The 27,542-nt window shown below is 36.1% G+C and overlaps 2 protein-coding genes across 4 annotated transcripts; both read left to right on the top strand.

Moving 5' to 3' along the window:
- Nucleotides 1-625: 625 nt before the first annotated feature.
- Nucleotides 626-14,472, top strand: LOC132632870 (protein LEO1 homolog). Of its 3 annotated transcripts, none has more exons than XM_060348991.1 (12): nt 626-874; nt 2,038-2,444; nt 2,808-2,937; nt 3,025-3,207; nt 4,545-4,721; nt 6,264-6,395; nt 7,290-7,469; nt 7,549-7,680; nt 7,923-8,033; nt 8,121-8,357; nt 13,250-13,408; nt 14,197-14,472. In XM_060348991.1, the coding sequence occupies exons 1-11, from the start codon at nt 737-739 to the stop codon at nt 13,379-13,381; spliced, it is 1,959 nt and encodes a 652-aa protein (XP_060204974.1). In that variant the 5' UTR covers nt 626-736; the 3' UTR covers nt 13,382-13,408; nt 14,197-14,472. The 3 variants fall into 3 exon arrangements, with proteins under 3 accessions (XP_060204974.1, XP_060204973.1, XP_060204972.1); XM_060348990.1 differs by having other exon boundaries at nt 2,805-2,937; nt 14,212-14,472; XM_060348989.1 differs by having other exon boundaries at nt 627-874; nt 2,805-2,937.
- Nucleotides 14,473-20,560: 6,088 nt separating this feature from the next.
- LOC132632869 (chaperone protein ClpB1) lies at nt 20,561-25,210 on the top strand. The gene is made up of 7 exons (XM_060348988.1): nt 20,561-20,717; nt 21,384-22,561; nt 22,967-23,148; nt 23,243-23,865; nt 24,037-24,316; nt 24,423-24,620; nt 24,709-25,210. The coding sequence occupies exons 2-7, from the start codon at nt 21,409-21,411 to the stop codon at nt 25,006-25,008; spliced, it is 2,736 nt and encodes a 911-aa protein (XP_060204971.1). The 5' UTR covers nt 20,561-20,717; nt 21,384-21,408; the 3' UTR covers nt 25,009-25,210.
- Nucleotides 25,211-27,542: the final 2,332 nt, after the last annotated feature.

Genomic DNA, 27,542 nt, shown 5'->3' with positions numbered 1-27,542 from the left:
TTTCGCTAGGCATTAGTTCGATTGCTAAGGACAAAAATTAGAGGCAGTTCATTTGAGGGGACTAAAATTAAAACCAGCCCACTTGGAAGGGAAAAAGTGCAATCTTTTCAAAGTAATTACTACAGTATGTATTATTTCTTGAAAAAATCTAAAGAACTAAAGCCAAAGTTAGTTTCAACATTTTTGACCTTGTTATAATACATCCAACTCAGATTATAATAGGGGCCCAGAGTTTGTTTTCCCCTCAGACAATCTTCGTGACCGTCGAGATGCTACGTGTGAAAAACATCACAATGGGTCACCACATGTATTGGAAAAGAAGACTAAATTACTTAATAGTCCCTCCGTCTCATATTAGTTGTCCACATTGGTATAAATATTCGTCCCAAAATATTTATCAATTTATAAAATTAATTAAGTTTTTTCTGTTTTGCTCTTAACATTAATTGTGAGAGATAAGGGTAATGTTGTAATGAGTTTTTAAAGGGCGAGTAAAAGGGAAAATAGACAAGTAGTATGAGACGTAGGGATCATTTATTTATTTTCTCATTGGTCTGTCATGTTTTAAAGGTAAGAAGCAGTGAGTATAATAAAAGCTTGGAATACAGGTGTGATACTACTCAGCTTTACACTTTGAAAGAGGCGTTACAAAACAGTCTCACATAAACTCAGGAAAAAAGGCTAAAAAACACACACCGAATTGAGAAGAGAGAAAAAAAGAGAGAGAAGTGAAGCAATGGTGGGTGAAGAGAAGAGGCATCAAATGATGCAAAACCTGTTTGGTGACCAATCAGAAGAGGAGGAAGAAGAAGAAGAAGAGGAAGAGGAAGTTGAATCCGAACATGAATCCAATCGTCAACCTGATTTCGCTTCGGTTCGGTTTTTATGCCTGTTTTTGATTAATCAAGTTGTTTTCTTGTTAGAGTTAATGTGGTATGATTTTATTTGATTTTGTGCTCAACTGTTAGACTTGGCCCTAATTGGTTATCATGTGTGTTTTCATTGGTTCATGTGTATAAGAATGGTTTTGGAGCTTCGGTTCGAGTTTTTATCTCAGTTTCCCTCTTTTTGATTAGTAAAGTTGTTTTCTTGTTAAGAGTTTTTAGTCATTGAATTAATGTGATATGGTTTTATTTGATTTTCTGTTGAAGTGTTAGCTTGGCCCTAATTTGTTGTCATGTATGTTTTTATTGGTTCATGTGCATAAGAATGTTTTGGAAGGTAGTTTCGACACGTTAAATTGTTGGAATGGAGAAATGAGCAGGTTTAACCCAATTTAGTAATATTTTTTTAGAGGGGAAAAAGCAAGAAAAGGAAGGAATCTTGAATGTGTGTAGATAGCTCAGTGGTTTGAACTATGGGTGTGTTCAATATGAAGGAAAAATATTATTTTCCAATTTTCTCATGTTCGGTTGGCCAAATTTTTTGGAAAAACATTTTCTTTAGGAAAACAAGTTCTTTAAAAACGAGGAAAATAACTTTCCTAACGGAAGTAGGGAAAACAAGTCTCACAAGTTGAATTCGAATTTTCTATGTATGTCTTGTTGTGTGGCATGCCTGCCGAGTGAATGTTGAATTATATGCTATTTTTAATTAAATTCAAATTTTCTATGAATGAATTCGTAAAAGTAGAATCCTTTTTGAAAAATAAGGATTAGGGAACGCTTTATGTAGTGTCATTGGTGTATGTATGTTGCACAGGCGGTTGGAATCGCTTATGATTCTCTCTCACTCATAATTATTCATAGCTGTAGCATATGAAGATCTGTTGGGCCATAATAGTGTAGTTCTCTTTGATTGTCCAAATTTTTAAAAATTCTGTCTTTTACCCTCTACTTGATGGCATTACTTTAAGTGATCTGACATGCTTTCATGTGTTAATGTCTTGGTCAAAACAAAATAAAAGCTTCAGAATTTCAGTCAACGTAACCTTTGCTTCCTGGGAATTGAAACTTACACTTTTCATTCTTATTTGTGTCTGCTTGCATAAACATTTTCGACTTACTAACTGTTCTTGTTCGATTATTTCTTCTTCAGGATGATGGGGATGGAGGGCTGGAGCCAGAAGGTGAAGGTGAGGGAGAGGGCGAAGGTGAGGCAGATGTTGACGTTGAAGGTGAAGCTGATGTTGAAGGTGAAGGTGAAGGTGAAGTAGAAGGCCAAGGGGAGGCTGAAATGGAGAGTGATGCTGAAATGCAAGATGCTGATCCTGGTCATGGAGAGAGTGAGGGTGAAAGAGATCAGAGTTCCCAGGAAGTAGAGGTTGGTGATCAGAGGGTAGAAAGTGAAGGAAGAGATTCAGAGAGTGATGAAAAAGAAGAATATGGTCAAAGAGTAGTGACTAGTAGGAGGCGGGAAGTAATTGACAGTGAATCAGAAAGATCTGAGGAAAACCGATATGTTGACAACGAGGATGAGGAAGTAAATCAAGCAAGAAGTCCAAGGTGATTGGTTGTCTGTTCCTTCCTGTATCTACTTCTACCTTTTTTCTTTTCCTTTTTCCTCCTGAGGTTTTTGCTTGGAGAATGTACAAACATGTTTCGGTCTTTTCATAACCAGCTCATGATTCCTATTGCAACTGATCATTGCTGATTCTGCTTGAGTTAATCTGTTGTAAATCCTTCATACCACTCTGATAGCTTATCGCATATGTGGATCAATAGTAAGAAACACATTGTAAAAGGTTTGGTTACATAAGTTGTTAGGTGGAGTTTCGATTTCTTATCTGGGAGAAAAGTAATTCTTCTCTGATGTTGTTTTGTAGCATCCAAATTTTTTGAACACAGTGATCTTTTGTCTTGCAGTAGGTCTCCTGGGGAAGATAAAGATGAGGCTCACATATCCTCCGCCCCGGAGATTCGTGATGTGTTTGGGGATTCGGAGGATGAAGAAGAAGCTGATTATGTTGTTCAGAATCAAATTGACGAGGAGCAAAATGTTTGTACAAGTGCTAAATGAGGAGTACATTTCAACTTTGGTAGTTGTTTGGTTCCACTTATGTATTTAAAATATTTGCTATTGCAGATATCCCCAATTGAAGAAGAAACTAGCTACGGAAAATTGAGGCCAGAAGATATTATACCTGAAGATGATGGCGGATATGAGTCTGAAGAAGAACATGTGGAATCTAAAACTAAGGAAAAACCAGTTGGGCCCCCCTTAGAGCTGGAGATTCCATTGCGTCCACCACCAGCTTATTCAGACAAGGTCAGTATTCTTTCATGTTTCTACTGATGTAATTCAGAAATCTTTTTCATGTATCTTCCATTATTTTTTCCCCTTTTGGTTGCTTAGTTTGCAGCTGAATTTTGAAAGACTGACAAGAATAAAAAAGTTCACTCGGCTTTATGCATGTGCTTACCAAAAAGTTTCAAACTGCAAAGTCTGTATTTCTATGACTTAACTTGGTTGATATTGCACACCAATTGCAATTTTTTCAATGAAACTCTTGATAGTTGACATTTGCAGATTAGCTTTCGAGAGGCTTGATTATATTTTGCAAAATTGGTATTGAAGTCCTGTCAACTCATAAATTCGTAGGACCATTTTTGCAGACTGTATTGCAAAAATTTCCCTAAATGTTTATCTAGACTGACCAGTAGAATACACACGTCTGTTATGTTTGTCACTACATTATTACGATCATCACCTTCTGATTCTATCATCTGTAATAGAGGAGGATGTAAATACTTTCACTTGATCAAAAAAAGTAATAGAGGAGGAGGAAAAAGAATAACTTCTTGCTTACAGTGTTTAAAAACTTTTTCTTTTGAAACCTTTTGTCTGTTTATAGTGCTTGAACCAAAATAGGGCAGGCGTGTTCTATTTTTTCCCTTTCAGTCTGAAACCTGAGGCTCATAGGATGTTTTGATACCTGTACCTCATTTGAGTATTAGAAATTCTTTTGATAAGTTATTTGAGTGCTAGATGTGATGTTGTTGCTACTTTTCTATTTATGGCGAGGGGCCGAGAGACGCGATTAGTCTTTTTATCCCTCCATTCCTAAGAGATTGAGTGGGTTAAAGTTGTCAAAAGCTTGATCAGAGAACATGTGATCAGGGGTAATGGTTCTGTCTAAAGGATGAGAATGGACTATACGCCAGAAAAGACTCTTTGCAAGTACCGGAAGGTCAATGCAAGTGGAACAAGCAACAAATAAGTCTTTATTACAACTTAGTCTTTTTCATAAAGCTAACTATTTATGTTCCTCCCAACTGTAACCGTCCATTTTATAACATGGATTCTTTAAATCCAAGGTGGTCATATCATGGCTTATCCTCTGAAAACCTTGGACAGATTTTAAGCCTCTATTGGAGAAAACTTTCAATCAGACTAAACTGTGGTCCGGTTATTTCTTTTTATACAAGCAAATTCAGTTGGTCCATATGATGCTATTGCTCATGGGGGGTTGTCAAATATTTAAAACATCATTCATGTTTGTCATTATTGTTGCCACCTTTTTTTAATAACCCCGGAACCTTTAATGATTGAAAAATATCATCGGGAGCGTAATCCTGAACTTTCTATTCGTTCACTTTATGCAGATGAACATGATCAAGGTTTCTAACATAATGGGCATTGATCCCAAGCCCTTTGATCCAGAGACATATGTTGAAGAGGATGTATTTGTGACTGATGAATCTGGATCCAAGAAGCGCATCAGCTTAGTTAACAACATTGTTCGATGGAGGAAAGTTAAAAAGCCCGATGGCACAACAGCTGTAAGTGAATTTAATTTCTCAAAAAAAGAAAAAAGCTGTAAGTTGTTTATATCTATATGCTCGGGCATGGATCAGAAAATCAGCTCATCTCTGATTTCCATGACGAATTAGGCAAGTTTATTTTTCTTTATTTGAAAGTTGTACATGTGTTGATTCATCAGATATTAATGCAAGCTTTTAAGCTCAGAGGTTGCGGTGTTGTCTGACACTGTTAGGAGACATCTTTTCTTTTAGGAAAAGGGAGATTTTGTAGTTCTGAAGTTTATTCCACATAATTCACCATATTTTTAAAAGTATATTCCATATAATTAAAGCAATTAAAATTTGTAGTGGTGTTATTCCTCGATGATAGGAACTGAACCAAACAATTGGTGAGAAGGAAAGACATAAGGTCCATCAAGTAAACATCAAGTCGACAAAATGGTGTTATCAAATGAATATTTAATACATTATGTTGAAGGTGACGTTCAATGAATCTACATCTAAGAAGCGTATTAGCTTAGTTAATACTGTCTGGTGGAGGGAAGTAAAGAAGCCCTGAGAACATACGCAAGTGAACTTTTGCATAAACTCGGTTATATTTATAAGCCATGACATGGTTTCAAAAAATCAAATCATATCTCTGGTTGTCCTGATGAAATAAACAATTTTATGCTTGTTTATGTTGTACATGCTCGATTCATCAGTGTAAGTTGCCTGATGATGGTAGGAGACTTGTTTTCTTTTACGAGAAAGGGAACTTTTGTTGTTCTGAAGTGTTTATTTCACATAATAATTAAAACTATGTTTATTTCACACATAATAATTAAAACTATCAAAATGTTAGTGGAAGGAAATATCCAAGGGTGTGACCTAGTGGTCAATGAAGTGTGGGTTCTGAAGTGGGTCTCAAGTTCAAATCCCAATCCCAGCTGAAGCGTGATCTCTTCACAGCTGTCCAAGCCTTGGGGGCAGAGTTATCAGGTAGCAAGTACCCCGTGGAATTCATTGAGGTGCCCTCAAGCTGACCCACAATCACTGTTATAAAAAAAATGTTAGTGGAAGGAAAGATGAATATAATGGCAAGGGAAAAGGGTAAAAAGGTAGAAACAAAAGGCATAAGGTACATCAAATGAACATGAAATCAAGAAAAAGGAGGAGGCAATATATAATAGGTTATGTTTCTTATCTTTCTTAAAATAGGTTATCTTGGTTTTAACGTTTTGGTGGCTGGTAAAGTACTGCTGATGTCTATGTTGGAGCTAAAGCTTTCAAAGCTGTGGACCATGCAATGACAAGTAAAATCCCCCTTCTACAAGAGAAGAGTAAGGATATCGGTTGAAAGGAAAACGTGTTATATATTAGTCATAAAGACTGACATAGAAACAGATGCTTGCATGTCTAACTAACTCTACAAGTTGGAGTGCTTGTTAGTTATTTATCATTGGTCAGACTTTGAGATCACTTTAATATTTTATGTGAGTTTGGATTCACAGATCAAGAAAAAGTTCTCATTCATTTAGCATTTCTTGGTACTGACTGAATAAATGTTTCTGTATGCAGGTAGAAAGCAATGCGCGCTTTGTGACATGGTCTGATGGCAGTGTACAATTAATGATTGGAAATGAAGTTCTGGACATATCTACGCAAGATGCGCAGCATGATCAAGCACACCTGTTTCTTAGACATGGAAAGGTGAAAATCTCATGTCTATTGTCATATGTGATGCAAAATCCTAGTTTCTATGGCTGGGAAATTTCAGGGAAAATAGTGGTCCGTTCGTCAAATCCGCAGATATACACACTCACAACTTCACAAAAGAAAGAGGAACTTGTACATAGTTAAGCCTTATGAGGTCCTCACAGGTTGTTTAATCAGTGGATAAGTTGTAGGAGATCACAACATGCAAGAGTAATTACTTCTACTCCGTAGTTATGGAATGAAATGAAAAAACAATTATTTGAAATGATTTTACTCGTATTAGTTAGAAACTTGAACTCCGGGCTTGACTGAAAATAGGATTAGTAACTGACTGATATCTGGCCGTTTTAGTAGAATATGAGGATTAAAGTAAAATGAATATTTATTTCTCTAGCATAAACAAGGTAAGGGAACACATTCTGCCAATCTCTCACCTTCTTCCTCCTCTCTACTTAGTAGCCAGCAGCCATCCATCTCTCCCCTGCTCCATTCCCCTAAACTGGTTCAACTCTGATGACTTTCCCCGACTCCAGTCCTGATCACCTTCCCCTTTTTCCTCCTCCCCGTTGTCTTTTCTCTCCTTCCCTACCTGGTTGTCTTTTGCATTTTTGATATCTTCTTTATGCCTATTAAAGATTGAGGGAATCAGAGGCTGAAAGCTACTCCACTTTAAGTGAGGTAGTATTATGTGTGAGATCAGCCTACATACTCGGATTGATATTAGGTTGACACCTATGACTTGCAAATATAAGTATCTGCTGCAATTGAACTTTGATGAATCATATTTAGATTAAATACTATTAGCTTTTTCTGTCTCAATTCCTATAGTCTATGTACTTTATGACATCTATTGCCTAGTGATCCTCAGCATAAACACCTAACTCGCAGGGAATACTACAATCACAAGGGAGAATTTTAAACAAGATGAGGTTTATGCCTTCATCATTGACATCGAACTCTCACCGTTTATTGACTGCCCTTGTTGATTCACGTCATAAGAAGTATCAAAAAGTGAAGAACTGTTTCACTGACATTGACCCTGAGAGGGAGAAAGAGCAAAAGGAGAAGGTAAAATTGATGAGTAATAGATTATATTTTGCTTTGGTACGTTATTAAGTTGACTTTAACTTTCTTTTTGTCTATGAAGGCTGAAGGCCAAAACATCAGAGCAAGTGTACTCCTCAATAGGAAAAAGGAGAAGGTCAGCCGCAAATACATGCCTACGGCACGTAGGGAACGCCAACTCTCTCCTGGTTTCTTGGAGGATGCGCTTGAGGAGGTAAGATCTTCTTCTTTTTTCATCTGTCGTTCATGTTGTAGAAAGCACTGTTCAGTGGCATGATAGAAACCTCCTGATCCCTGCTTGCTCTGAAGTGGGTGAATTATCTGTTCAACACGATTCAATGTTTATATAATTGTTGCCTTGTGGAAGACATTAGTCGAACTACTCGGCATTCCTTAAGAAAAAAATGCCACTATGATCTATCATATCTGCCTATTGGAATTATCTCCCATTATCAGGAAGAGGAGACTGATTACTATGACTCTCGACGGTCTGCTGCTCGACGTCGTGTTGAAGACGACCTAGAAATGGAAGCTCAAGCTGAGAAACGAATCATTAATGCGAAAAAGGTGCAGAAGTCAAGTGGAATCAAAGAAATTTCCCCTTATTTTTCTTGCTACATTTTTCAGCTAACATGAAAATTCGCCCTTTGTCAGAAAGATATTCCTTGGCAAACACCATTGCCTGCTTCAAAGCATTCTCGACGCCCTGTTGATTTTGATGACAGCGAGAAGGAGGAGTCTGAGTATGAAACTGAAGAGGAGGAAGAGGAAGAAGAGAGGTCCCCACCACGTAGAAGGGCTGTTCAGGAGGAGCCAGAATATGAAGATGAGCAAGAGCGTGATCAGGGTGAGGAGGAAGAGGCATATGAAGAGTCTGAAGAGGAAGCTGAGGTAGGAAACTGATCTTCATTGTCCAGTAATATCCCATGTGAACCTTCTTGATCATGTATTGCATTTAATAAATAGGTAACTGTGAGAAGTTTAAACTTTTACTGCAAAGTTCCATACTTTTGATTGGTATTTCTTAATATGCTAGTTTGTAAATAGTAAACTCTTGTGCCAGAGCTGTTGTAAACTTTCCAGACACAGACTGCTTGGCATATCCCTGTCCTTTACTTTTTTGCAGTAACTTGGTGGCACTACAAGCTATCAACTGCTATATCTGTTTTTTCTGTGTGCTGGCTGTGTAATGATTTGGAGATAAGTTTGTTAAAAGCGTAAAACCTGTTATGTTGTATAAATTAAATATCTAGGAGCGGGACAAAAGCTACAAAGCTGGCAGCTTGGATTTCGAAAAGGATAATTACCTTATCTACCTTATTCATCTAGTCTTCAAATTTTAGAGAATACTAATATTTATGTTAGATCTAATTTAAAGTGATAAGGGCTTTTAGCATAAAGAACCGTTACCCAAGTGTTTATATTTTTGAAAAAACAATGTCCTTTGGTAGAGGTTTTGGAAGAAATTCTCGTTGTGAATTCGAGGTTTTGTTCCTAAAACTTAGGCAATATTTCAGATGAACAACTTGCCCCGCTAGTTTAACCTGTGGAATTTCTGCTGTTCATTTTTCTAAGGATAGAAGCACGTTATAGAATGATTGTACCAAACTCCACCAAGTGGTTGTCATAGAGGTGAAAGAGTTGGAGACGTGGAGGAACAACCTTGGAACCAAAGCTCGAATCCCGACAGAGCCAACTCTAGGGGAATCTTTCCATCTGCTTAGCCTTGGTGAGTAGAGTAACTCGATACATGTGCTGATGGGAGGTAGCTGGTAACCGGTGAATTAGTTGAGGCATGCACAAGTTGGCTCCAACATTACTCTTATATTACCAAGAAACGTAACCGTATCAAACTTCTAATTAAGCGTTTGTATACACACTATAGTCTCCAAGATACAGTGCCTCCCAAAATAGGGCATTACAATTAAATCATTGTTCGCTTTGGTATTTATTGTCAGTGGACCCCTTTAGGTTAGAAAATGAGATAATATGAACTAATTCTGCCAATGTGAGCTTTGCAAACTTTGGTTGGTCCCAAGCTCAGATAAAGATGATTTTGGTATGTGGACAACTAGTTTAGAAAAACTTTGACTATTATGAATCCTCTTAATAGGGCCTGAATGGATGAGATTGATATAAAGGATTCATGTGGCCCACTCGAAATTAGTTTGGATCGAGGCTTAAATGATTAGAATTGGTATGTAGAGCTATTATGGATGATAAAGATTTACATCAGAGATGCAATGTTAAATATGCCAGCTGTTCACTACCTTTTTGGACCTAAGACTTTTAATGAAAGGAAATCAAGTTTTGAAGCAATTGTGCATCTTGATACTCTTAATAATTGCTTCTTCGCTGCTGTAGCAATTTTGGCGGTCATCATTTCACGGAAATGAGGGATACATTACCATATGGTCCAAGACGAGGGGTTTGGTTCATTGACCGTGGATGTCATTAGAAGGAGAAATTGAATCACGGGATTCAATTAAAGCAACTAAATAGGCCGACAGTTTCCATATATCAACATTTTGCCATGGAGCAGACTCTTTCTAAACACTAAAATTTCGGGCAAAGGTCATAATGTTAAATATGCTCAGAAAAGGACAATGCAAGAAAAAGAGGAACCAATTGCAAGATGAGTAGTATCTGCCTAGGTGTTGTTCCGATAACAGAAGAAAATGGTTCTCTGGTGCTTCAGAATTGAAACTAAAGTGTCTACGTGGCATGAGCAAAGTCAAAATTTTTAATGCATCTAAGCTGCCTGAGTTATTGACAACAATAAATGTCCTCTTCATTTAGTTTCCTTGAGGAAATGGTATGATCGGGGTTTCGATGAAAACAAAAAGTGTTTCCCTTTTTGTGGCAATTTCCTTTATTGGTCAATGTTTGGTACATTTGTTAGCAAGGTAGGAAGGAAGAATATTGGATGATGAATGTTAGCCGTTTTGTCACTTACGAAATATGGATGTCTCATGTGGTGTTCCGCGTTCCTGGTGTTGCATTTTTTTGCTGTCGCTTGTCCCATGCATCGAGGCCCGTAAGGCCTGTTCATAAGTAATGCACTCTTTCTAAAATACCTGCTTTTGATGCAAGGACACCTTTTCCTCGGGATATTATTCTTCCTCTGCCGGTTGAATTTCTTTTTCTGGAAAGTAATTGGATTTTGGAGAGCTATAAGATATCAGGTATAACAGCAGGCGTCTAGGATATAGATGGGTTTCCATATTTCTAAAACATTCCACTTCACGAGTCGGTTAATTTTACTTGTTTGAGTGAGCCTTGGTGTCACTTCACTTGGAATATTAGGGCCTAATCCCCGGATACGAGGTTTTTGAAATGCTGGACGACACGATAGTAAATTAGATATATTGGTTTCATGGAGAAGTTGGTAAATGAAAGCAAAGAGTAAACCATTGCCGGCAGGTGCAAAAATCCATTTTGGAGAAGTTAGTGAGGTCATATGCAATGCGTAGTTATTTGAGGCGTAGAATATCAATAAATCAGCATAGGTTATACATACTGCAAGAGTTAAAGAGGGCAGCCCGGTGCATAAAGCATCCCGCATTAGCAGGGTTCGGGAAAGGGCCACACCCCAATAAATCAGCATAGATTATACATAAATGTAAGAGAAAATCATATTTACCTGTTAAGAAAAAAATCATATTTCATGGAGAAGTTGGTAAATGAAAGCAAAGAGTAAACCATTGCCGGCAGGTGCAAAAATCCATTTTGGAGAAGTTAGTGAGGTCATATGCAATGCGTAGTTATTTGAGGCGTAGAATATCAATAAATCAGCATAGGTTATACATACTGCAAGAGTTAAAAGAGGGCAGCCCGGTGCATAAAGCATCCCGCATTAGTAGGGTTCGGGAAAGGGCCACACCCCAATAAATCAGCATAGATTATACATAAATGTAAGAGAAAATCATATTTACCTGTTAAGAAAAAAATGTAAGATTTTAAATAAATGGATGAAATGAGGTGTGTTATGAGTAGCTATATCGATTTTCAGAATAGTTGAGCTCGTATTTTTTGATAAGGCAAAATACTTGGGCTCATTGCTTAATTTTTAATGGATTCCAACTTGGGGCTGGCTGTATGGATTTCAAAATGTTTTGGCATTTTTAGGGAGTTTGATGTGTGGTTATGAAATTCTCCCTGTAGTTTCCTTCTTTTAAATAAAATGAGAAATGCATTATGTTCGATGTACAGGTAAAGTTCTTGAAGTAAAAGGCAGAAGTCGATGTATTTCTTCAACAGTAATGAAGAATTTGAAGCTCTATTTTAAATTGCCGAAACCTAACTTCTGTCTCGCCTACCACACACCATCGCCCTTTCTTTGTAAAGTGTTATCATATACTGCCACCATCTTCAACTTACCAAATCGTTGCATTGCATTTACCTAAGCCAAAGACTGCCATCAGGGGCAGTTCCCTAGCCAGCACATTAATTTGCCTAATCTCTACTCTTCCATCTTTCCAAATAATCTCCGTATGGTTAGCTAAAGTTTTCTTCAATAAATTTAATCTCCATGTGAGAGGTCAGATGAAGATGCATGTTCAGTTTTTCGTGCGCTTGTGGTCATGCTGAGGCAGCATTAGCGACATCGAATGATGAAAGAAGGGGGGATACTTCGGTACGCAAGCATAATGGAAGAAAAAACGGAATCTAACTTCTAAACAAACGAGATCTTTTCAGAAACAATATGAAATCAACAGTTAAATGGACCTTGGGCCTAACTCAACCCCAAAAGCTAGCAGCTCATGAGGGGAGAATTGCCCAAGACCATATAAGGAGACCAATTACCCATCTCACTACCGATGTGGGACTTCTAACACTCCCTCATATGCCCAGACCCAGTTAACTAGAGCGTGGACAATATAATAAGGGGGCCGAACATCGGTGAACGAAGAAATTGGGATGGCTTGGCTCTGATACCATGTTAAATGAACCTTGGGCCTAATTCAACCCCAAAAGCTAGTTCATTGGGGGGGGGGGGGGGGGGATTGCGAAGACCATATAACGGGACCAATTACCCATCTCACTACCGATGTGGGACTTCTAACATCAACGAAGCTGTAGATTTTAATGGAAGATGGAAAAATATTTATGGCACTGATCTTGAAGAATTTCCTGCCTTTTATATCTTTCACTCTCCCATCCTCTCTTTAATTTCTCTTCTGAAGTTTGATTCTTCTGAGCATGATGATCACGGTCAATGTATTTGGTGATCAGTCCTGTTTGGAGTCAATTAATGCAGCAATCAGGGGATCTCCCGGTAAAATTCGATTATTCAATGACGGTTGACATGTTTCAGTCTAGCTTTTAATTTTAGTTGACAAAAAGTAATTCAAATAGGATTTTACCTTGTTAACAATCGCAGTCTTGAGAAACCACACCTCAGCAGGCTCAGGCTACATGCTTTTATGGCGCTTCTAGAGGAAAGATTGGAAGGGAACATAGATTACAGTGAAATCACTCTAAAACTTCAACCTTGGTAACCAGAATGTTCCCCATTAATATGCTACCTCCTACCTGCACTAAAGTTGATGGATCACAAAAATATGCTTTCTACATGGTCCTTCTAGTTCTTTTTGGAGTTCTCTATTATGGTTAAAATTCTTGGTTCTGAGCTGATTAACACTGTTTTGCATGCTAAATTATTAACTTGCGATTCCCATTCCGATTCCATGCAGTTTGATGAATTTACTTATCTGAATTTTGATCATTTACTTCATTTCTCTCACTTTTCGTCCTCCTTTTTGTGGTCCAAAATTTATCAGGAGCCGAAGCAAGATGTTAGGGAATCAGGACCAAGTAAGCGGAAAGGGATTGAGTCAGATGAAGAATCTCCTCCAAGGAAGACAACAACTCATCGCAGAATGGCAATTGTTTACGACAGTGAGGAGGACTAAAACGTAATGGCGTGGAATCTAAGACAAGTGAGTGTTGGATGTGAACTAATTTAAGCTCTCTGTATGACATGCTTTTTCTGTGATAAGATGTCAAAGCTTCTTTTGTGATGAATGTATGACATGCCGAGTTTTGTTTTCATCTTGCATATACATGTCCTCTAGAGAGCTTTTTTGCCCCATCATCTTTTGTCTTCAACTCTACTAAATCACGAGTTTATTGCATCCATTGAAAGATTGATTGTTGAATGTCCTGTTTTGCTGGTAAATTGATTACTGGAGTTTATGCGTAGTTGTTGGTGTTTGGCTGTAGCAATTGAACTAGGTCAAGTGCATGGATTTTTTGTTAGATTTGCAGACTAGTGGCAATAATTATTTTCCATCCGGAGACATTGATAGAATTTTAAGCTGGAAAGCTTGTTGTTATTAATAGAGTTTGTGGCTGCACAATGGTCAAGTAGTTTTTTGTGGTAGAGTAGCAGTTGTAGTAGTAAAATTATCATCACTTAATGAATGAGCATATTGGTTCTAGCATACTTCTAATGGTTAGCATATCTGTATGTATAATATCCAGAGTTAGGAATGATTGATTCATTCTTAAAAAAAAAAAAAAAAAAAAAAAAAAACAGAGCTAGGAATGATGGTGAAGTGATGACGCGTGCTTTTCATTGAGATGTACATCTTTTATCAACTTTTAACCAGAGTTTCTTGGAAACTTAAGTGCTAAATTCCTTTCTGTGAAGAACTACTTTTCTAGTTTTCAACAAACTGCATGCACACCGTGGATTCTTTTTGATTGAAGACCTTTCTTGATTCAGGTTTACATTTGCCAGGCAAATTTGCATAGGAGTGTCACAGCCTGGGATTTGAAACGAGGCAAGAGCCTGAATGTTGTTCAGTTATACATCACCGACTTACCTTAGGTTTATACTTTCAGAGGTCTTTCTCATGCTGAATTTGGCGATGAGCCGTAGAAGAACTGTTGTTACCCTTTTTATCTTCCGTTCATATGAATTGTTGTTTAAGATGGATATAACCTGTTTTTTTTTTTTTAATCAGCGAGCTATTTATAGATGAAACTTGAAGCTTAGTACGCCTTGCTGTTGGCTTTTCTTTACCTCGCTCAATTCAGCAGTTATTTTGTATCCATACCAAAGCGAGGGGCAAAAGCATGCTCACTTGCACCCTTCAGTTTCTGTTCTTTTAGTTTGCTTTATGAAAAAGGTCTCCACAAGGATCATTGTAAAACTTCTTCACGAAAATCTGATAGTCTTAATTTTATTCTGGCTGCAAAGAACCACGGGAGCAGCTTGGGCTTCTGTGTTCTGGGATGATTGAGGTTTCCATGCATCTGCAGGAGCATCTTATCTAATTTAAAGGTAAACGAGGGTGACAGATTAATGAGGGCACTCTTGCTTATAGCGGCAAAGATGCTTCGTTCTGTTCTAATCAAGTTTCGTTGAGCAATTTTTTCCAGTTGTTACTGAAGTGATTACTTGATGTTGGATCGTGTTTCCATTCAGTGTCTTTTACTCGATCAGACTCAGTTATTTCAACTACTTTATGTGATCTTTCAAATTGGTCACGCTATGGTGAACGGCGCATGTAATTATGTTTGTCAAGATCAAACTACCTGCACCTGAACAGAAAGACCCTATGAAGCTTTACGGTTCAATTAAGAACATAGACTTGTTCATACAAGAACTTAGACTTCGAGCCACTACCTGTAGTTCCCACTATGCTGGATCAGTGATTTCGTGTCACTTCTTCACACTTCCTACTTCTTCGGACAGGTGCGGGGATAGTTGTATTTAGGACCATGTTTAAAGAACAGTCGAATTCTATAAAGTTTTTGGAGTTTAACCATCTTAGAACTAACCTCAAACTTTTGAGATTGAAGTTGAGAATCGTCTTAATTTAACTTCATAACTAAATGGCCAAATGTTAGAAGTTGGCATATTACGGCTTAAGAAATAGTAGTTCCTTTTCCTTCACATTCATAAGATTATCATATTAGTCTACTCTCTTAATATCCTAATCCACTATCCATGTAATAGAAGTTCTTGGACCAAAAAGGAATGTAGACGTTCAATGCAATTTTTTAACAGTTTACTTTAAATAATTATCACACCATGTCTTGTAATCCCACTTTCCATGGTAATGTCTACACATATGTAAACCTTTCAAATTTATATAGCCTTACTAGACGGCCTATGCCCGTGCTGCGCACGGGCCCAACATATATATATATTATGTTCAAAACATGATTAATATAACATTGTAGTTTGTGCTCCGTAACTAAAATTTTATTATATTAATGTTTGCTTCGAATACAAAATCGGCAAATAATTAAATTCTATCTTATTTTAAATATTTTAAGTATATTTATTTTAGTAAACATAACAAATAAATGACATGGCGGAATAGCAGATACAACAGTTTAATATCTAGATTAGATCTCAGGCTAATATAAAAAAAGAAAGAAAATTGTATGGTCTGATTACTTAATCTTTTGAAGAAAAGCAATTTCATTTGCTCCCACTAATGAATTGATACGCACGTGGCAATGAATTCATTATTGACTTAATGAGATACTTTGAAAATTACATGAATATTGTTTGATTTTTTAATATGGAGTGCACTTTTTTTTTTTGACATTATTAATTTGCACTATTTTTATGCATATATATATATATATACTATGTTCAAAACACGATTAATATAACATTAGTTTGTATTATTTTTATGCATATAATATATATACATATACTATGTTCAAAACACGTTTAATATAACATTGTAGTTTGTGTTCCGTATCTAAAACTTTATAATATTAGTGTTTGCTACGAATACAAAGTCAACACTTTTTTTTAACATTATATTTTTTTTAATATGGGGTTCAGTTTTTTTTTTTTTGATATTGCTCGGTGTTATTTAGTATGGGGCCCACCTTTTTTTTTAAAGGGATAACGGACGACGAAGTATGAGTCTAAACCCATGCTTTATATAGTTTCTTTTTTATTTTTTTTTATTTTTTATATTGGTTGGTGTTGTTTAGTATGGGGCCCACCCTTTTGGACATTATTAGTTTGCACTATTTTTATGCATATATATATATATACTATGTTCAAAATAGTAGTTCCTTGCTGTTGAATAGTGCATATTAGTGTTTGCTACGAATACAAAATTTGCACTTTTTTTTGGACATTATTTGTTTTTTTAATATGGGATTCACTTTTTTTTATATTGCTTGATTTTGTCAATATGGGATATTATGTTCAAAACACGATTAATATAACATTGTAGTTTGTGCTCAGTATTTAAAACTTTATTATATTAGTGTTTGCTACGAATACAAAATCTACACTTTTTTTTTTACATTGTTTGTTTTTTTTTTAATATGAGATTCGCTTTTTTTTTATATTGCTTGATTTTGTTTCACTTTTTTTTTTTTATATTGCTTGATTTTGTCAATATAGGATACTATGTTCAAAACACGATTAATATAACATTGTATTTTGTGCTCCGTATTTAAAACTTTATTATATTAGTGTTTGCTACAAATACAAAGTCTGCACTTTTTTTTTGACATTGTTTGTTTTTTTTTTTAATATGAGATTCGTTTTTTTTTATATTGCTTGATTTTGTTAATATGAGGTTCACTTCCCCCCCCCCCCCGGAGTTTGAAGATGGTGGGTTCCACTTTTTGTACTTTTTTTTTAAATATTGGTTGGGATTTTTTTTTTTTTAATATTGGTTGGTATTTAATATGGGGCCATGAAGAACTTCTATTTTTTAATTTTTAGTAAATATTTTTTATTTAACTCATTTTACTTGTCATGTTGTTTTTTACACGACTTTTTAAGGAAACGTCAATTAGAATTATAATTTCACTAATTTACGTTATTAATTATTTGATCTCCATTTAATATTATTTTTTCTTTTATGACATTAATCTCTTTTCACATTTATTAGAGTAAGGAAAAAATGAAAAAGTAATTAAATTCTATCTTATTTTAATATATAAGTATTTTAAGTATGTTGCTGTACAATAATTTCATTTGCTCCCACTAATAGGTTGATACGCATGTGACAATGAGTCCATCATTATTGATTTAATTGTTTGATTTTCTAAGATTTTTTTTTTAACATTGTTTGTTTTTTTTTAATATGGGATTCACTTTTTTTTTTAATATTGCTTGATTTTATTAATATGGGGTCCACTTTTTTTTTCCCGTGAGTTTGAATGTGGTGGGTTCCAGTAATATGGGGCCCACATTTTTTTTAACATTGTTTGTTTTTTTAATGTGAGATTCACTTTTTTTTTTTTAATATTGCTTGATTTGTTAATATGAGGTCCACTTTTTTTTCCCGTGAGTTTGGATGTGGTGGGTTCCACTTTTTTTTTTTTTTTTTTTTTTTTAATACTGGTTGGTGTTTAATATGGGGCTCACAATTTTTTTTTTGTAATATTAATTGTTGTTTAATATATATGGGGCCCACAATTTTTTTTTTAAATTTTAGTTGTTGTTTAATATATATGGGGCCCACATTTTTTAATTTTTATTTTAGTTGTTGTTTAATACATATGGAGCCCACAATTTTTTTTATGGGGCCCACAACGGACGACGAAAAAGGAGCCCAACCGGCTCTTTTTAACATTGTTTGTTTTTGGGATTCACTTTTTTTTTTTTAATATTACTTGATTTTGTTAATATGGAGTCCACTTTTTTTTTCCCGTGAGTTTGGATGTGGTGGGTTCCAGTAATATGGGGCCCACAATTTTTTTTTTAACATTGTTTATTTTTAATATGAGATTCACTTTTTTTTAATATTGCTTGATTTGTTAATATGGGTTCCACTTTTTTTCCTGTGAGTTTGGATGTGGTGGGTTCCACTTTTTTTCTTCCCTTTTTTTTTTTAATACTCGTTGGTGTTTAATATGCGGCTCACAATTTTTTTTTGTAATATTAGTTGTTGTTTAATATATATGGGGCCTACAATTTTTAGCACTAATGAATTGATACACATGTGGCAATGAATCCATCATTATTGATTTAATGAGATATTTTGGAAATTACATAAATATTGTTTTGATTTTTTAATATGGGATGTACTTTTTTTTTGGCATTGTTTGTTTTTTTAATATGGGATTCATTTTTTTTATATTACTGAATTTTGTTAATATGGGGTTCACTTTTTTTTTCCTTGAGTTTGGAGATGGTGGGTTCCACTTTTTTTTTTTCAAATATTGGTTGGTGTTTAGTTGGGGCCCACACTTTTTTTTTTTTAATATTGGTTGATGTTTAGTTGGGGCCTACACTTTTTTTTTTAAGTGAAAAACGGACGACGAAGCATGGGGTTTAACCCATGCTTCTATATAGTAGTATTTTTTTTTTTAAGTGAAAAACGGACGATGAAGCATGGGGTTTATATTAACCCATGCTTCTATATTAAGTGAAAAACGGACAACGAAGCATGAGGTTTAACCCATGCTTCTATATAGTAGTATTTTTTTTTTTTAAGTAAAAAACGGACGATGAAGCATGGGGTTTAACCCATGCTTCTATATTAAGTGAAAAACGGACAACGAAGCATGAGGTTTAACCCATGCTTCTATATAGTAGTATTTTTTTTTTTTAAGTAAAAAACGGACGACGAAGCATGGGGTTTAACCCATGCTTCTATATAGTAGTAAAGTAATTTAAGCGAGTCAAACTTATAATTTGTTCTAGTGATTTATGTAATCTCATAAGCATCACGTGATTCAAATGTGTGACATTATAGCTCATATAATTTTTAATACATTTCTTCTATTGACAGATGCAGTTATTTTCTATCATCTTCCTCTTGAAAATGAAACTGCAAAATAGGCCAACTTTTTTTGTATAAATTATTATTACTCCAATCCTTTTCAAATGACTTTCTAGGGTGTGACACATTCGTTAATATTTCTAGTTAATTAGATTAATTAAAAAGGTCATTTAATTACATTACCCTTTATCTCTTAAAAGTATAAAAAATTAATGGAAAAACCTTTTAAAAAATTGCACACTTATTATATAGCACGAGTAAGTTGGGAAAAATAATAATATCTTAATTTTTTAAATAACACTAATTTTGAATTATTTTTGAAAGACATGAACAGAGTATCAGAGGGAGTGAAACAAAAGAAACTGCAATTCTTCATTTTTTTGCGCGGATTGCCTCCAAACGCGGTGGCCTTTAATTTTTGTCCCTCAAATTGCTGGTCTTTAATTTTCACACCTCGGCACTTTAATTTTCATTTTTTGAGCGGATTGTCCTTCTTTTGGGGTGATCTTTAATTTTTGTCCTCGCTTGAAAAGGTGGCCGAAAATATTCCGAGGTTCTAGATTCGAACCCCTGTTCAGTAAAAAAAAAAATTTCGCAAGACGAGGCTTTGCAAAAAGTCTGCCTTATGCGGCAGACATTTTGTTATACTTAAGGCAAAGTCTACAGCATAAGGCAGACTTTTTGTAAAGTCTTATCTTGAAATTTTTTAAAATTTTTATGACTAAGTCGTGATTCGAACCCAAAACCTCAAAGTATTTTAGGCGAAGGACAAAAAGACAAAAATCAAAGGCCACCCACAACGAAGGGCAATTGTGCAAATTGCCCTTTAATTTTCAAGAATATTTTCGGCCACACTTAAAGTGCTGAAATACAAAAATTAAAGACCAGGGGCAAGAACTGAAGACCACCCCTAAATAAGTGCATTTGTGCGAATGACCCCAATTCTTTTGCGACGAAACACGGGACCCAAAGTGAATTATATTCCCTCTATCCCAAAAAAATTATCCTAATTTCTTTATTAATTTATCTCAAAAAAATTAACACATTTTATATTTAAAAATAATTTACCTTTATAATATTATGGTCTACCGTTACACAAATATCAAAGATTTATTTCGAAACATACATTTTAAAAATCATCTTTTATTTTTTAAATTATGTGCCAAATGAAATTAGGAGGGAGCATAAGATTTTATGAGAAATCTATATTCCAGGTCAGTCTAGTAGTCACCAGATACACAAATATGACTAGACCCACGTAATCATAGAGTTGCCACGTGGCCGTGAAGGAGACAAAAAAAAAAGTGTGGAAAGTTCTAGGTTATTTTTATTTTCCTTATTTGTTTTTTCTGGTACGTTCTAGACTCACCCGTCTAAACTTCCAGACTCCTCTGTTTCCCTTAACATAAGCACTCTCTCCCTTCCATCTTCCCTGCAGTATATTGAACCAAACACTCCAAACAAACACATCAAAAGCAATTCTCTTTTTTCTGCTCTTACAATTACAGTTCGTTTCTTGTTGAAGGTATGCTTTCATGTCTCTTATTATTATGTCACTAAAAATTTTCTCTTCAATTTTCAGTTCTTTTTAATTTTTTAGATTTGGGAAGTCATGCATTGTTGTTCGGTTAGTTGCGTTTGCTGAAACATGTCATCTTTTCTTTAAAATAATAAGCCGGTTTTGCTATATATTGATCATTGAGTCGAATTTTTATTGGGGTTAGTTATTATAAGTGAATCAGTTGATTTATGTATCTAAGAAAAAAATGAGCTATATACTATGATACTCTTATATCATATACGTTAAATATGCTTGAAAACTAGGCTCAATTATTTTATTTTTACACCAGTATCTATGCTTGAAAAATGTTTTTCACTTTATAAATAAGGTTTTATTTATCTGTATGTGTTCATGTCCATAGTATAGATTAAAGAAGAAAAAATCATAATATTAAAATAGTAAAACAGGTATTTGGTCAGTTGAGTGATCTTTTGAGTAATATGAGCATAGTTAAGTGATTTTTTTCCTAATTTCGGATTGTTGAGTGACCTTCTGAGTAATTGAATAAGTTGGTTACTGATAATTTTTTTCTGTTGGGTTTTCTTGTTCTTCCTATAGATTTATATACTGGTATTGTAAATTTTACTAGTATGATTCATTTGATTCTCATTGTGTGTTCTATTGTTGCAGTTTGTTGAAATTCGCGTAAGTCATCATGAATCCTGAAAAATTTACACACAAGACAAATGAGACACTTGCTGAGGCACATGAACTAGCTACATCCTTAGGGCATGCTCAAATAACACCCTTGCATATGGCTGTATCTTTAATTTCTGATCACAATGGTATTTTCCGACAAGCAATTGTTAATGCTGCTGGTAGTGAAGAATCAGCTAATGCAGTTGAAAGGGTATTCAATCAAGCTAAAAAGAAAATACCTTCACAAACACCAGCACCTGATGAAGTTCCAGCAAGCACTTCACTGATAAAAGTTCTCCGCCGAGCACAATCGTTGCAGAAATTGCGCGGTGATAGCCATTTGGCGGTTGATTTGTTGATTTTAGGACTTCTTGAAGATTCCCAAATTGTTGATCTTTTGAAAGAAGCTGGTCTTAGTGCAGCAAGAGTGAAATCTGAAGTTGAGAAACTTAGAGGAAAGGAAGGAAAGAAAGTGGAAAGTGCTACCGGGGACACTACGTTTCAAGCACTTAAGACTTATGGTCGTGATCTTGTGGAACAAGCAGGGAAACTTGATCCTGTGATTGGTAGGGATGAAGAAATCCGAAGAGTTATTAGGATTTTATCGAGGAGGACGAAGAATAACCCCGTGCTTATTGGAGAACCCGGTGTTGGTAAAACAGCAGTAGTTGAGGGGTTGGCACAAAGGATCGTTCGAGGCGATGTTCCGAGTAATTTGGCTGATGTTAGGGTTATAGCGTTGGATATGGGAGCTTTAGTTGCTGGAGCAAAATACAGAGGTGAATTTGAAGAAAGGTTGAAGGCTGTTTTGAAGGAAGTGGAAGAAGCAGAAGGGAAAGTGATTCTCTTTATTGATGAGATACATTTGGTGTTAGGTGCTGGTAGGACTGAAGGGTCAATGGATGCTGCTAATTTGTTTAAGCCAATGCTTGCTAGGGGACAATTAAGGTGTATTGGTGCAACAACTTTGGAAGAGTATAGGAAGTATGTGGAGAAAGATGCTGCATTCGAGAGGCGTTTCCAGCAGGTTTATGTGGCGGAGCCTAGTGTTCCGGATACTATAAGTATCCTAAGAGGGTTGAAGGAGAAGTATGAAGGTCATCATGGTGTGAAAATTCAGGATAGGGCTCTTATTATTGCAGCCCAGCTTTCGTCTCGATACATCACAGGTATGAACTTTTACAAATTTCGCCCATTATGTCACTAATTTTAGAATATGATGATTTAATCGAATGTGATGCATCTTAAGATTGTATTCTGGTGGTCCGGAAAAGATTTCCTGAAATATAGCAGGGTGGACATGAAGCTAGTTTTTAGTTGATATAACTGAATTATGTCCTGTTTTAGATGATAAAAATATTTCTGCTTCTTTCCGGTTTGCAAGGTGATAACCTTTTAAGCTTTTTGTTGTGGTGTCATAAATGTCATTTTATTAAAATGAATTTTCTTTGAAGGTTTTCCAACTCTTTGCTATGGAGAATTGCGGCAGTTGTCTGGCTTATCATTTGCCAGTTAGCAATAATCATGTGCTCATACTAGATGCAAAGATAACTGATCTGTATATTTTGCTTCAGGTCGACATTTGCCAGATAAAGCCATTGACCTAGTTGATGAGGCTTGTGCAAATGTGAGAGTTCAACTTGATAGTCAACCAGAAGAAATTGATAACCTTGAAAGGAAGAGGATTCAGCTAGAAGTTGAACATCATGCTCTTGAAAAGGAAAAAGACAAAGCTAGCAAAGCTCGACTTGTTGAAGTAAGTGTTTTAATCTCCCAGTAGTGCTTTTACCTAGTATTCTAAAACATATATGGTGAAATGTGTACAAATAACATATCAATCAATATTTCAGGTTAAAAAAGAGCTTGATGATTTGAGGGACAAACTCCAGCCTTTGATGATGAGGTATAAGAAAGAGAAGGAGCGGATTGATGAGCTTCGCAGGCTTAAGCAAAAGCGCGATGAACTCACGTATGCTTTACAAGAAGCTGAAAGGAGATATGATCTTGCTAGAGCGGCAGATCTCAGATATGGTGCAATCCAAGAAGTGGAAACTGCAATAACAAAGCTTGAAAGTACCTCAGATGAGAGTACAATGTTAACAGAGACTGTGGGACCTGAACAGATCGCGGAAGTGGTTAGTCGCTGGACCGGTATACCTGTCTCAAGGCTTGGTCAGAATGAGAAAGAGAAATTGATTGGTCTCGCTGATCGATTGCACCAAAGAGTAGTGGGACAAGATCATGCAGTTAGAGCTGTTGCTGAGGCTGTGTTAAGGTCTAGAGCTGGATTAGGAAGGCCACAACAACCAACTGGTTCATTCCTTTTCTTGGGGCCAACTGGTGTTGGAAAGACGGAACTTGCTAAAGCTCTTGCTGAGCAGCTCTTTGATGATGACAAATTGATGGTCAGAATTGACATGTCTGAATACATGGAACAACATTCTGTTGCTCGGTTGATTGGCGCTCCACCTGGGTAAGGACCCTTTAGCCATTAAAATGATAATAGAATAAAAAATACTTTTTCGAGTAAACTATATCGGATGGTACACAAATGTAGAGCAGGATAGCTCCACTTTTCGTTAGGTACTTAATAGTTTTGTGTCTCGAGTGATGAAGGCTGAGTATGTTTGTTCTGTGTCTGCAGTTATGTTGGACATGAGGAAGGAGGACAGCTTACTGAAGCTGTGAGGAGGCGCCCTTACAGTGTTGTGCTTTTTGACGAAGTGGAAAAAGCTCATCCTACTGTGTTTAATACCTTGCTTCAAGTGTTGGACGACGGAAGGTTAACTGATGGTCAAGGTCGCACTGTGGATTTTACTAACAGTGTGATCATAATGACTTCAAATCTGGGAGCGGAATATCTTTTGTCAGGATTAATGGGCAAGTGCACCATGGAGAAGGCTCGCGAAATGGTCATGCAGGAGGTATGTTAGAACATCTAATTTGCTGCAAAAAGTTCAACATCGTGTGCTGTTGCGGGAAAGTTTTCATTGTTAAATAGATAGTTGTTCACATATCTTTTTGTGCCAGGTGAGGAAGCAGTTTAAGCCGGAGTTATTGAATCGGCTTGATGAGATTGTTGTGTTTGATCCTTTGTCACACGAGCAGTTGAGACAAGTATGCCGTCACCAGCTGAAAGATGTGGCAGGCCGTTTAGCTGAGAGGGGTATTGCCTTGGGTGTTACTGAGACAGCGTTAGACGTGATACTTGCTCAAAGTTATGATCCGGTAAGTGCTAATTTCTAGTATTTAACTCTACGTTTCATGGTAATTTTGACAAGGAGGTGTACTAACTTTTGCTATTAATGGCATGCAGGTTTATGGTGCAAGGCCTATTAGGAGGTGGTTGGAGAAGAAAGTTGTAACGGAATTATCAAAGATGCTTGTGAAGGAGGAAATCGATGAGAATTCAACTGTGTACATAGATGCTGGAATTGGTGGGAAAGATCTAACTTACAGGGTGGAGAAAAATGGAGGGCTTGTCAATGCTGCTACTGGGAAAAAATCTGATGTGCTGATTCAGCTCCCTAATGGGCCAAGGAGTGATGCTGCTCAAGCAGTGAAGAAAATGAGGATTGAAGAAATAGTTGACGAAGATGATGAAATGGAAGTTTAAAGTGGTTAGTCACTCGATCAAATGAACGTATGACTACTTTTGTTGACCCCTTGCGGGGGGTGTTCAGTTTTACATCTTCAAGAAGTGAATAAATGTAGATGCTCACTCTCTTGTTGAATGTTTAGTGTTTGCTTTATGAATGGAATGTCTCAATAGGATTGTAATCCTCTGTTTTTCTAAATGTAAGCGTGGTTTTCTTTTATTTTCCCATTCTTGATTTCTTGCAAAGGTTGAGCTTGGAGAATTGTCACGATCCAAAATTTTGGACCCAGTTTCTATAGCGTAAAGATTAGAGTAAGGCTTGGCATTGAACCTAGATGTACCTGGCTGCTAAACATTTGCGAGTTTCCAGCCCAATAAATCGGTCCAGTGGTTTCATTTTAAGATTCAGTCTGGTGGCAATAGATTATTGATTGGTCCTTTGCCCTTGTTACTTTATACTTTCCCTGCAATGTTATGCCAAATATAACATTTGTGACTGAAATATTCTCATTCCGGGGGCAGTTCAGAGATAGCTCAAGGCTTTCGCAAAGATTAAGGTCTCTAGATTTTACAAAATCAGCTTTCCGAGGTAAGTATTTGAAGATGTGTCTGGAACTTGAATTAACAAAAAAATATTTTGTACCGATTCAACATTTTCAAAGACTGAAAGCACCAACAAAGATGCATGTGGAGATGACGATAAATTCAGGATTTGTAAGTGAATTTAGAATACATGTTCATCTTAATTTTCTTGCATATGTAAAAAATAATTTGAAAGAAACAACGAACTCAGCTAAAAACAAAATCGTAAAATGTCCCATCTTAAATCAGCCTTTGCTAAAATATCATAGTTTGATAGGGAAGTAAGCCTGGCAACAGGTCCGGTTACCTGGAACCGGTGGAACGGGTTTACCGGTGATTTATTACCGGTTCGGGTTTGCATTTTTGGGACCGGTTAACCGGTAAACCAGAATTAGACCGGTTAAAATCGGTTAACCGGTCAATTTTTTTTTTTTTTTTGTTAAAGTAGCCGTTTCATGACTGGGCTGGACCGTTGGCCAATGTTCCATTTTGCAAAAATGGCAATTGTCAACGGCTCCAAACTCCCCTTTTGGCTTCCTAACCCGCCCAATTTTTTTTTTAACACTTTAATCCATCTCCCACCCCTATATAAACTCTTCTCCATTTTCAATTTTAATCCACACCAATTCACTCTTCTCTTTCTCTCAATTATAGCTACTTTGCAACAATTAGCCATTTTAAATTTCTCTCAATTAAATATTATAAAATTTTATTCTAGTTTCAATTATTAATTTTGCAATTATAAAAAAAATTGTTGGTGGAGTTGGTGATTTTGCAACAATCCGAAGTAGCTCCAAAGCTTTGGTGGATTTGCAATTCTAGCCGCCTTCATTTTGTTGGAAATTAGTCCGGCAATTTGGTACCTTCGTTCCAACTCTATCTTTATTTTCCGCTATTTAATTTACGCAATTTAATTCTAGCAATCTAATTTGTTGCAATTTATTTTTTATGATTTATTTGAGTGTGATTAGAATTAATTCTATTTAATAATGGCGAAGAGATTCAGACATGGTGCCGGTAGTAGTGGTATTGTTAGTGGTGGGTTTAATGAGGAAACATTTGTGAACTGTTATACCTCGGAAAATTTCGCGTTGATGCACAATGAATAGACTAGCGGAGGACACGAAGTATGCGATATTGCAATAAGTAAGGAATAACATTTGATGACCCTAATTGAGATTTCAAAGACATTCGTGGTAAAAGAAGAAAGTTTGCCAAGAGAAGGCAAGGCATACGATATGTATCGGGAAGGATTTACGAGTAACAAGTTAATGATGACTTAATGATGTTTTGGAGAAGAGTTATAACGTCCCTTAGATTGTTAATGAGGTGATAAACAAGTGTTAAGAAGGTTCCATAAGGATTGAAGATCAAACGAGTCGACGAGAATGAGTTCAGAAGAACTGGGCATTATATGGCCCAACATACTGGCCGTATAAAATATACTGGCCGTATGTTTGGTCGTATAATCAGCCCAGATGGCCAGTCTCACTGGACCAAATCTACGGCCAGACATACGGTCAGTATAATTTATACGGACCGTATGTTGGTCCGTAGAAATTGGTCGGGACAGATGGAGTATTATTAATAAGGGATCAAGTTCATTTTATTTTATTTCCCCTTCACTCCCCTTCTCTCTAGAACTCTCTAGAATATTTCTCCACACTTCTCCCACAAGAATTCAAGAGATATTAATGATCAACTTCATCAAACCAATAGAATCAAGCATAAGAAACTCATTAAAGTTTATCCAAGACAAGAAATCCAAGTGGAGGTGGAACTAGGGTTTTGCTCAAGTGAAGTGTTTCCACCCAAGGTTCATTCCTACACCATCCAAGGTAAGTTTTATGGTATTTTCATGTTGTTTAAGGTATTGAGAGGTTGAAAGACTTGGATTGTAGAAGGAAATAGAAAATGGGTCATGAATGTGGGAATAGTGTCATTTTTGAGTAATAGCTTGGATTGAGTCA

The sequence above is a fragment of the Lycium barbarum genome, chromosome 3 (genome assembly GCF_019175385.1).
Source record: "Lycium barbarum isolate Lr01 chromosome 3, ASM1917538v2, whole genome shotgun sequence".
Classification (NCBI taxonomy): domain Eukaryota; kingdom Viridiplantae; phylum Streptophyta; class Magnoliopsida; order Solanales; family Solanaceae; genus Lycium; species Lycium barbarum.
The sequence above is the reverse complement of the archived record's forward strand: the minus strand, read 5'-3'. Positions and strand labels throughout refer to the sequence as shown.